Source organism: Musa acuminata, chromosome BXJ1-3 (genome assembly GCF_036884655.1).
Source record: "Musa acuminata AAA Group cultivar baxijiao chromosome BXJ1-3, Cavendish_Baxijiao_AAA, whole genome shotgun sequence".
Lineage (NCBI taxonomy): Eukaryota > Viridiplantae > Streptophyta > Magnoliopsida > Zingiberales > Musaceae > Musa > Musa acuminata.
This window is the reverse complement of record NC_088329.1, coordinates 22,437,665-22,450,264: the sequence shown is the minus strand read 5'-3', so window position 1 is coordinate 22,450,264 and position 12,600 is coordinate 22,437,665. Positions and strand designations below refer to the sequence as shown.

The following is a 12,600-nucleotide window of genomic DNA, read 5'->3' as shown; positions in this document are numbered from 1 at the left end:
ATCGAAGAGGGGCCTCGCAAGTGGAGTAGGTCATTTGACCGAACCACTCTAAAAATCGGCGTAATCTCTGGTTTACTTTTTATTATTGTCATTTACATTACTGCAAATCTTCTTACTGCTTTAGTTCCTTATTACTCTTGCTGCGCAACTTTAAGAATACGCCTTCAAGTTAAATTTCTCAAGTTTCGTTCTTAACGTACGAAAGATTTTGTTAAAATCGAAGTTTTAATCCGCTGCACTAATTCACCCCCCCCTCTTAGTGCCGCTCCGATCCTAACACAATCTGCCAAGAGCACCCATCCAAAGACAACTTGCATTCTTACACACCTATTAGTCTCTTATCGCACTTCCATTCTGATGTTTAAAGCTTTGTAGTTAGTGCTTCAACTTTATAAGCAATAGACATATTATTTGGTTTTACACTTGATCTTCTATCGATAGTCCTCTCCTCTGCCAAAACTTCCATCAGAGAGTTGCATCAGATCGACAGATCATCGAACCCAAATCTCATACAAATCAAGTGGAATTAGAACAATGATCCCTCGCTTGTGGGTTACCACTAGACAAGGATACCGAGCCTCTAGAAAAGAGCTATAGGATTTGAAGTTTGAGCCATGCTCAAGTGGAGGAAGAACCACTGATGGGATGGTGACCAACACCCCGACAGTCTAGAATGGCCCTACTATCTAGATGACGATATTAACCTAGCATATAGAGATTGTGATGGGTTAGATGCAAGCCCAAGTCAATCCAACAACGAAGGATGACCAGGTAAAGAACGTCACAGCAAAGGAGAGAAAGCATCCTCATCCGAGATGCACAGGTCATGGAGAAAATGCTACAGAACATCGCAGCAAGCACACGACCATTTCAAGTCGAGACTCGCATCGACATACTTTCCTACGATAGCTCGATCAATGCTGAGGTATTAGACTCATAGATAATTAAACTTGACACTTATTTTAATCTATATGATAACAGCAAGGATAAGGTGATGCCTACATAACTAAAGTTGACTAGACACATGCTCGCATGGTGGAAAGCCTATCTTCGAACCAACGGCGATGAAGATGTGCCATAGACATGATTCAAAAGGCTCATACAAGACAAGAATATACCACCAAGTTTTGACAAGCGATGATGTTAGGAATCTCCCTCGATAATCACTCAATGATAATGAAATACACCATCGACCTCCATGAACAGATTTGTATAAATTTGGGCCTCACCAAAGAATATGATATTTCAACCGCTAGCAACATAGCGATGATCGAGAGAAAGAATCACACCCGTAATAAGAAACCCATGGAGAAGGCCAAAGGGAGCCACCCGAAGGCCCAAGAGATTTTAGGTTTGGTAAAACTTCTTCCTCGAAATGAAATGATTTTTTTTATGAAAATTATAAAATTGTGAGTCACTCTAGAGAAAAGTGTCAGGAAGGTTCACTGAAAACTCTTCTAAAAGAAGTGGTTGAAGAATAATAAAAGTCAGCAAACTGCGGCCATGCACATGGATGACGACTATATCGAACTTTCATCAGTCTCATACCTAGATCCGAGTCTCTCGTTAATGGCTAGACCGAAGGTTTTAGACTCAAGTCTAACTCCGGTCCAAACGTTCAAGAAGCTCTTCACCAAAAAGATCTAGGTGAAGCAAGAAATTGTTGGCATGATTTGGCAGCCAAGAAGCAACCCTAGCTGGCCCTAGTTCCAACTTGCACAGAGAGCTAGTTTAGAAAAGGGTTTCTGCCCTCTAGCCAGAACTCCTTCCTCGAGTTCTAGTGGCCAAATTCCCTCATCCTAGCTTCGTCTACCTACTATAAGAATACCCAAAGCCCTGCTGCCTGTTGTCCTAACCTCAGAAGGAGATTCCAGTGGAAAGAGAGGAGATCGAAATCGACAACGATCTGCAATCTACCGAGAGCACCCACGTGATATCCAAAGACAACTTGTGCTCTTACGTGCCTATAGGTCTCTTATTATACTGTTATTTCATTATTTTAAGCCTTGTAGTTAGCACTTTAGCTTTACAAGTAATAGAGGTTATTTTCTTTGAGTTTTACGTTTAATCTTATAGTGATAGTTCTCTCCTTTGCCAAAACTTCCATTCGAGATACTTCCAGGTTCCTTCTTTCTTTGAGCTGTCTTATGCCCTTTATTCAGAGATAAATGGAGATAGGGGATAGGAGTTTACTAAAGAAAAGTTCTAACTCCGTAAGCTTACGTAGCTCGGAACTCACGTAAGCACCCCACTCGCTCATTCTGTGGGTTCTAGGAAGCAAAAGGTAATAAGCAATGCCGAAGTCAGGGTATCTTGCAAGCGGTTCTGTTCTAGTTTCTTCATATGTAGTGCAAGTTTCATTTTATACAGGGTTTGTTCCCTTCCCATAGCTTCTTGAAGAGAATTGAATTTGAATGACAACTAGATAACTAACTAATATAACCACCGAAGGTCCATAGTACTAAAGCATAGTGTCATCAATTCAGAAGTTAATCCGAGCATCCAACCTCCTACGCCAAAGGAGATACATGATGTTCATCTAGATGAAGTGGAGGTAGAATTGAAAGACTAAATCTAATCCTTGGAGAAGGAATGAGACTTATTTAAGGTGACATTAATGTGTGACGGTTGGATCAAACCCACTAGAAAGAGCATCATCAACTTCCTAGTATATTGCAACAAAAGGATGGTTCTTCACAATTCAATGAATGGCTCAAACATAATTCAAGATGCAAACTACATAAAGGAGGACATGATGGTAAAGGAGATTGGTCATAGTGTGTTGTGTAGATTGTTACCGATAATGAAACGAATTTCAAAAAGTTTGGATTATAGTTGATGGAACACAGCAAAAACTTTTTTGAACTCCATATGCAACACATTGCATGGACTTGATGAAGATATTGGTGAACTACAATCAGTCCAAAGGACAATGCAAAAGGCACAATCCATCACAAAGTTTATCTACAACCATTAGTAGGTGCACTTCTTAATTCAGAAGTTCACAAATGGAGAGATCCTTCGAATTAACATTACACACTGTATAACAAACTTTATCACTTTGAAACCCATTCAACAAAAGAAACTTGGACCGAAGTCAATGTTCACATCAACGAAATAAGTTGATTCTTGATATACGAATTCTTCTAATGGGAAAAAGTGGAGAAGCTTATATATGTATTGTATTTTCTTATAGCTGAGTGGTGGCTTCAATTTGGAGTGTCGCACCTAATCTAACAAAGGTTGCAGTTAGTGTGCTTTCACAAACAATGCCATCAAGTGGATGAAAGCATAATTGGCCAATGTTTACATTGACTTACATAAAAGTTCGTAACTAACTATCATATAGATGTCTCGAGAAGCTTATATATGTGCACTACAATATGTGTTTTTAAGGCTATGTTGTGCCAAGCACGATAAGGAACAAGAGAGGCCAGAGATTAATCTTTTTGACCTCTAGGTCTATAATGAAAATTCTTAATCGATCCTAGAATAGGTCAAAACAATAGAGAACCTAAGCGATCTTTTGCTTGATGAGGCAGGAGACCCCACATCCATCTCGTTTCATCATTGAGACGAAGTAAAGTAACAACATCCCAACAAGAGGAAGAGGAAGAGGAAGAGCACCCTTAGTTAGGACATGATGGTCGAGGAGCTGGTCTAATAGGGGTTGTGACACCCAACAATCACAGACATCCGTTAAGCGTACGAAGGGGAAGGTGATAGCATCGACTAATCCATTGGAAAGAATTGATGAGCAATAATTTTAATTCAACGACGAGATACTATATCCCTCAAAGTCAGCACTTTGTGAGGTCCATGGAGATAGTAGTGATGTCACCAATAGTAAATCAATTGATAGTGGTGATGTCGATGGTGATTTGATTGTTTTGACTAAGTCTTCGGGTGGGGCATAGACAAAGGAGCAACCCCTTATGCATGCCACTCAAGATTCAAATCACAGAGCTCGAGGGTCCATATAAGACGATATCGAACCAAGATTCAAATCACAGAGCTCAACCAAGACGATATCGAACCAAGACGATATCGAACAAAGGAGCAACCCCTTATGCATGCCACTCAAGATTCAAATCACAGAGCTCAGGGCCACTCAAGACAGCCAATGACTTTAAGCAAATGCAATAGAACCTCTATGATATCGACAATGGTAGGAGCTCATTGTATGGTATGATCTTATGGGCCAATAAAATGTATGGTTATAGTTGGTTATCTTTTTCGGAGTTTAATCATTCTTACTCAACAAAGCAACAAATCAGTGACGATAGTTGAAGTTTTAATGCACTTCAATCTTCGTAGCGCTATATGCCATTATCATACTTGCCTCAGGAGGCTCCTCGTACACATGTTATTAATGATGATGAAGCAATGATTGTTACCACGTTGATGCATCAAAGACATATAGTACAACCCAAGATTGGGTTCGACAAGCCTACCATATCAACATACAACTTCATATGATCGAGGACGCCAATCCACCAGTCATAGATTTTCGACATTCATTTTGGTGGTAGATGTAGGTATATATAAATGTTATCTCGATTTCTAAATAGTTTATTTCGCTTAAATTTTAAGGTTAAGACACCTAATCCAACATTTGAACTCTTTTTCTTTATAAGTGATTTAAGATCAATTAACTTTCTTCGATGGAAGCTCGTGCGACAAAGTTGTTCCTCAATTGATCCAAAAAAATTTGCCTCTTATAACCTAGATTATATATTCATTTATGGCATAGATACACTTTATTCTATTTAAATATATTTTATATACTAATGAATTACAAAAAAACAAGGTATACAATTTCAAATGATACCGCCGGGTACGAGCGATACGTATCGATCCGACAGTAAACCGATACGCGGACTGCTCATTACCAGGCAGTATTTTTTTATTTATAAATTATATATATATATATATATATATATATATATATATATATATATATATATATATATATATATATATATAAAGGCGACGTCGCCTTGGCGACATCGTACATTTATATATATATATATATATATATATATATATATATATATATATAAGTAAAAAAAATTTTCAGCGACGTCACCTCTCTTCTCCCCAAGCGGGGCAACATCGCAGAAAAATGAGGCGATATATAATCTTTTATATATATATATATACATGTATACATGTGTACACATGTATACATGTGTACACATGTATATACATGTATACATACATATATACATGTGTATACATGTATACATACATATATATTTATGTATACATATATATATATATATACATATATATATATATATATATCGAACGGTATACCACTCGGTATACAGTACCGTATCGTACCGAGAGAAGGTCGAAACTCTAGTACGATACGATATTTCAATCCTTACAAAAAAAATCCTAAAAAGATTTTTTTTTTAGTTTCTAGCCATTTTTAGAATATTAGTATGTATCAGCATACCATAACATTGTATAATGATACTCACTGATATGTATCAATCTGTGATCGATCAACACAATATGATATTTCTTTCACGAGATAATCTCATTTCAAAGTATACTAACCCAACATGAGGGCCCATATTAAAATTAACATTATGTTTTAAAAAAAATCTAGTCTACAAGGCTCCCGTTATAGTGTAGAGAAAGGGTCATTATACGAAATTTTACTCTTTCAAGAAGAGAACTTTCTGTGACTCCAAAACTAGTCATTTAAGTTACAAAGAAGCAACATTATTTTGGCACCAAAGCTAACAAACTAAATATTCTACCTACTTATTAACTTGTTACCCAACAAAGCATTATTTCAAGCATAGTTTGACATTTTTAGACCAATATGGGTCTGATACTTGTCGATGTATCGATACACAATATGTTGGCACATGTCGTGATTCTTTTTCAAGATTTGAATATATGGTGTCAGGAGGCATGTGCCATCAACTTGACAAGCCACCAAACAAGTACAAAACACAGAACCATGGTTTCAAGTTACTATTAATAGATCACTAAACTCAAATTATATGAATATGCCCGTTCTGTATCTTCCCATGTGGTACTATTAAAATATTAGTCCCCCACTCTAACACATTAGTCTATTCCACATTGAAAGATGAAGTAAGATTGTTAGTGACCTGATTATTGTATTCCTAAGTCTAAAGAAAAATAAGCCATGTTATTTTAGTCTAATTGCTTGGATCTTGATAAGCAGTTTTTAGATAACATTATAAGCTCCCACATGTCAGCTATATATTATGACCTGCTGCATGGTTGGGACTTATAGATTATATGTCATACCTTGATGACAAGGAATGAATAAATTGATTGGTACATACAACTTGATTAATCTACTATCAATAATTTGGATTGTGAACATGTTAAACAATGTTGGTTAAGAACTGTTCAACAGAGCTGGTACGTCACATGAGCTTGTGAGACAAACTCAAAAAATAATTACTTTTAAATTGGACAGCTTAACCTTGTCCAAATTGTTATTACTGCATTAAGTGCTAGGTATCTATATAAAGAATTAAGGTTAAGGGTTGCCTCCCACCTGAACTTCACTTACTCCATTATAATGCTTAATGTCAAATTCCCTCAAGAAGCTAATAAAACTAATAAATTGAAAACATTTGGAAACACTGTAGTAGCCATTCATGCTTCCGTGTATGTTTATCAATGAAGAAAATAGAAAAACCAGTTCATAGAAAAATGCACAACAGGTAATTACACACGCAATAAACAAGCTATAACATTTGTAAACAAAAAGTAATATTTGGATAAATTGTATCCATCCTCCAACATACCATGTACATTCATCAGCAAAAAGATGACAACAAAGAGCCAAAGATACCAACTACATGAAAGCAAGTTCACGATGAGTTAACAAACAATGTAAACAAAGAAATGAAGTTTAACAACAAAGATAACTACCTTATGCCAACAACTTTCTTAAAATCATCCTCAAGAGCACGCATCATATACTTGTGGAAATCATATGCTTTATTTGAAGAGTGTCTCTGGAATTTTTCATTCATTATACAGGTGGTACATAGGCCATATTTTGTAATAAAAACAGTAAATTTACTGATAATGCCTATAATATAAACCTCACCATGACGAATCCTGCCCTTAATGCTCTGTAATCTGATTTTGACACTGAAGAATAAAACTGCTTGAAGAATGATATCTACAACCACATATGACATAAAGAGCTATTTATCAAGGAAACCTCAGATTTATGAGAAGATTTAGAAGTTCAACTTCTACAAGAAAGAAACAATCTGTCTCAGTGACAACCTCAAAAAGGCTTATGATTTCTCAAATATTTGTGTGTGCAAAACACGGTCAAGGTTGAAGATTACATAAATGAAAATTGCAATGTTTTAGTTTGAGTCACTTGATTTTAGTCAGAGGTCTTATTTAACTAAAGAAAGTTGAATCTACAGAATTTGTATGTTAGGGTATAACAGAAGGCCAAAAGAGGGCATGCAGACTGAGTACATATGCTAAGTTTGCATTTCCAATAGATTCCAGTCCATTTCAGGACAATGAACTTCAGAATCTAGTCATAACAGCAAGGTTTCTTTTATTATCAGATACCAGGTGGCATTACTGAAAGTGACCAATGCCTTGTTTTCAGTAAGATCTTAATCAAGCAATATACTCACAGTGACCAATACCTTGTTTTCAATAAAATCTTAATCAAGCAATAGCTAGACCAATAAGTTTTGATAAGTTCTGATAAGTTTCCTTTCCTTTAAACTGATGATCAGTCTGACACAACAATGATAAGCCAGTTTGCTGTCCTTGACCAAGAAATATTTAGTGTAGAAACAACTGGATAACACTTTTATATACTTAATTTTAGCGTGTTTAAAACAAGGTTCCAAAATTTGGATCAGGATTGAGATTGAATGTCCAAATAAAAATTAGGATCAGTTCGGATCAGCCTAATTAGATGATCCATATTGGAGGATCATAGTTAACAAAAATAAAATAAATAAGAAATAAAAATTGTAAATAATTAAAATTAATTATTATAAAAGTATTAAAATAAACTAAAGAGAAACACATGAAACAACAACCTAGGCCAAAGGGCAAATGGATTCAACAAAACATGCATAAGATAAAATAAATTTCCTAAAAAAGGCACATGACAACTTATGTGAAGTAATTAAAAATATATAAAAATAAATATAAGGACAAAAAACTAAGTGAATAGATATGATAAACCATAGATAAAAAAGGTACCAGTTCAATTGATTGAAACTTTAAAGATCTAAAAATTATAACTTTATAGATATGGTTTGATATCTCACTTGAGTATCCATCATGATTTGAAATTGGTCTCATGCTTATCATAGCTTAGCCCACACCTGGTGTGGGACTAATTGGACTGGGGTGATACCCAATGTGTTCCGATCATTCTCATGAATCCATTGCAAAATGTTGGCATTATTGGACTAAATCTATTTCACTATATTGACTCCTTTTCAAGTTTATTTGGATTTCTTAACCTGCATCCAGATTTCTTGTCATGCATTGATTTCAGATATCTCTTCAGTAGGATTCCCTAAGCACCTATACTTTCTTTTATGAAACATCTTAAAGTTAAGTAACATTAGAAGAAAAATGACTAGAGAAAGGACTAAGAAACAAGGAAATTCATATTCCAGTAACTAAAGGGAGAAGGGTACTTGCCATGTTTACACATTCCAAGGCCATGCATTACATGTATAAAGTTTGGGGCAATATCACGCAATGGTTGTCATTGGAGATGAGATTAATACAGAAAAATGTATGTTTCAGCAATTAAAACCATTTATGAGGTCATCTAAACCATTCCTAAAGCCTCGTTAACAAAGATAATATTCATAATTTACCATCCAGCTCACAACAACCAGCTGTTGCCAAAAACCCAAGGTTCGCTCCTTGACAAATTCGTGGTGATGATTATGTGTTTGCACATCTTGCTCAGTAGCTGGTAAAGCAAACAGAATTTATGAAGATTTTTTCATTATCAAATATTTATGAAAATATAAATGAGGAGAAAAAAGAGCAGATTACGTTCATGTTTCTTGTCATCATATTCCTTGACATTGTGTTCCTTTTCATTTTGCTCTATTTTACTTTCATTTTTCTTCTGAATTTCTTCCTTGGAAATTTCTGCCTGAATTGCATTCTCCCAATGTTTCCATTTTCTAATCTGTAAAAGATAGCAAAATGAAAATTGAGTTACCAGGAACACCAAATATGCTCGTATATAGAAAGATATGACAGGTAGCTTGCCTTAGCTCCTCCCAGTACCATTGTAGAAGCAGAGAACACGACATGGACAACGGCAAGAACAAAGATGAAGATGTGCAGTTGATGCAATGCTTCAAGGGATAACAATGGAACTTTGCCCTGATATTAAACAAAACAAATTACCTTAATTTAGTTAGTTGTTGTTTTAAGAACAGGAGATAAACCACAAAAAACAAACATCAAAATAATTTCTCCATTAAAAGTGAACTCATAGTCAGACCAACAACACCTTTTTACCTCTATCAACGTGCTAAAAGATCTTCTGTTAAGAAACATCAGTTGTGCATGAGGTAGGAAATGTGCAGGGTCAATGTAATAACTTACCCGACCAAACGAAAAGCACATTTGTGACTTGAACCTCAACATCCAAGTCGCAAAAAAGCAACAATACTATGGTGCTAAGGCTCACCCTATTAATATCTTGAAATTTGGATCACAGAAGATACTAGAAGAGGCAGCTCAGTTCACAAAGCATCCTGGAGAGATCAATGGGTGCAACCTTAGCCCTACAAGCAGAGGGGATGTTTCCACAACTCAGAAAAACTTCTGCACAGAATTATTTGTTCACTGATTGCTTTTATTAGGACCTAGCATTAGGAGTTCATACAACAACCTGCCAATATGGTTCAGACATATTCTTCTGTTTAGTGCACACCATCATTTGCTGTACTCAGAATAATGCACTATTTTATATGTAATTGGTAAAATAGTAATGTTTCAGGTAAATTGACTTGTTAGACATCAGGAAATAAGCCTGGAGAATGGATGGATTAAACCGTTCTTTTCCTTCTCTCATTCCTAAGATGTGTCCGCAATAAAACCAATCTTTGTCTTTCTCTATACGATTCTAAAAAGTCTTCCATTTAAATGAAAATAAGGTAATACCTTACTCAAGCAGAAGCCAGAACTGGAACCACTGGACAATAGCCTCCGTTTGTTCCACCGATGTCCATAGTAGAAGCCCATACCATGATAGATTTCTTGCACTGAGGTAGATTTCTCCACCTTGCACGGAAGCATATAAGACGAAACACTTTTTGGGATACATATGTTGCTAATAAGACTTTGAAAGACAGTTAACAGAAGGGAGATAAATCCAAGAAGCATTAATTCTGTGTCAAGAAATGACACTGTCAGAAACTCATTAAACAAACAAAAAAAGAAGACACAAGTAGATTTGCATTAATAATGATCAAATAATGACCAGCAGAAATGACAAATATAAAATTTGGATAAATAATTTACAATGAACTAAACAACAAATTTAAATTGATTGCCACCTGAATTTTGGTGGTTAATTTAATACTATAAACTAAACAAAAGAGCACAAATGAAAATTTGTAGTTGGCCATTCATGCATTGTGAAATGAGCAAAAAGAAAAAGATAAAACTGGAGGGAAAACAATAAAAATAACAAACTAACCAAATGTTTAGGCCAAATAGACATATGAAACTGAAGGGAAAACATTGTTTTCCTTGCTCCTGTCTGGTTTAAATTGTAGAAATCAATGAAAGCATACAATGAACATTATCTCAGCTACAGAGGTCTAATGCCTTGAATAAGAAGATAGTCAAAAACAACAAAACAACAACAAAACAAAAAATCATTCTTTACTAATGGAAAAATGATAAGCTTATCACATATATTTATCAAATGTTTAAGCAACTTTCGTTCCAAACAATGATGAAAGCTACAAAGTAACCAGCGATAATAATTATAAAAAAATGTAAGTAATGAAAGAATATAATCATCCATTATTGTGGAATACAAATCAGAAAAAAAAAAATCAAATAAAGCAGACTTGCAAAGAAATTGATAGTATCCTACATAACCTTCTTTCAACTTCTGCAAGGCCCGGTTAAGCGCATCCTGCTTTTTCTTCAACAATATCTGGAAATCAGCCCAAAAAAGAATAAGTCTTATATGAAAACATATAAGAAAAGAAAGCAATCAGCAAACAAACCACAATCATGCTTATTACAATGCACATGGTCTTTGTACTTGGCTAGGTAGGGCACAACATGGCATAACTTAGAGCTTCAAGTTGTAATCTGAATTCAAAATGATATGAAGGCAAATACAAGATATAATTTGTTTGTAAAGACATGCATTGAAAAACTATGTATCTGATATTTTCTTCTTGTTCTGCAAGTCAGGACTGAACAATGAGTTACTGATGATATTACCTATATTATTGATAAATCAGATAATATTTCCATCAGCTATTATCCTTTTGAGTATAGCAACAAGAAGGGCTGACGAATAGACACCGAAAATGTATCATCATAGTAATTTTAAAAACGTTAACAGATATGAACTTATACTTGTGACAAAAGATATAACCATATGCAGTAGAAATTGGTACTGCTACATACTAAATTTTAGTCAATCATTATGTTTCTGACACAACTTGTCAAAATATATATTCAAAGCTCTAGGTACGGAATAATAATTATGTTCAAAGAAGAATTATTACAGCACTTATACACATCAATTGTATCTTTTGCATAGCAAGTCTGAAAGTAAGCATTAGAACAAAGAGAATGACTTAAACCAGATAGTATAACATATTCAAAGAGAAGATTAAACAGATTGAAATTTCCAGTTAAGTTCTACAGAATTTCAGAAAGAATTGACATGGATACAGAGAAAGAGATGGACCTAGAAGATATAACATTTTGACATATTCTGTACATAATTCATATTTATTGACAAAAAAAAGATCAAAAGAAAAGATAATAAGATTTAATATGTAAATAGAAGCAAATGGTGAAATAATAGACAATGACTACAAAGTTCACCACTAGGATTAGCAGTACATAGCATGATTAGCTTACCATTCATTACTTGCTTTTGAATTAGTCATGCATAATTTAGGGATAACTTTTTAACTTCACATGTAGTTAATTGGTCTCTAATAATTTTGAATCGAGTTGCTTGAAGAAGAAAATGCGAGAAACATTAACTGTGGAGAGAAGCATATGGTTAATCAGAATGATGTTTAATAGCTCATAAAATTTCAGATGCATTAACACAAAATGAAGTATTCAAACGACTAGGCATGGTTATAAGATGACCTGTATCTATAGAAAGAATTCCGATCAAAGATTAGACTGTAAAAAAGAAGACATGAACAGAACATATTTATAAATAAATTCAGAGTCGTAATATCCAACCAACTTTCAGCCACAGCTAACGCAAGGAAAAAAATAAACAATGAACGTTCCATGTTTACACTTAAATTTGATACCTCAAGGACCTAGGACATTTGAGTTTTACAAGGAAAAGGC

General features: G+C 34.7%; 1 protein-coding gene across 5 annotated transcripts in view; it reads right to left on the bottom strand.

Annotated features, from left to right (window-relative positions):
• The window catches only part of LOC103978185 (MLO-like protein 13), a 28,943-nt gene that overhangs the window by 14,581 nt on the left and 1,762 nt on the right, over positions 1-12,600 (bottom strand). For 3 of the 5 annotated variants that reach the window (XM_065127303.1, XM_065127309.1, XM_009393891.3), the window contains exons 2-9: positions 11,143-11,200; positions 10,195-10,421; positions 9,292-9,408; positions 9,070-9,208; positions 8,886-8,983; positions 7,115-7,189; positions 6,934-7,019; positions 6,807-6,856 (exon numbers count right to left, since the gene is read on the bottom strand). In XM_065127303.1, the coding sequence (XP_064983375.1) occupies positions 6,807-6,856; positions 6,934-7,019; positions 7,115-7,189; positions 8,886-8,983; positions 9,070-9,208; positions 9,292-9,408; positions 10,195-10,416 (787 nt within the window). In that variant the 5' untranslated portion in view covers positions 10,417-10,421; positions 11,143-11,200. Of the gene's footprint in view, positions 1-6,806; positions 6,857-6,933; positions 7,020-7,114; positions 7,190-8,885; positions 8,984-9,069; positions 9,209-9,291; positions 9,409-9,633; positions 9,816-10,194; positions 10,422-11,137; positions 11,201-12,600 lie in introns of those variants that run through there. The other 2 variants (XM_065127296.1, XM_065127315.1) reach the window with 2 other exon arrangements.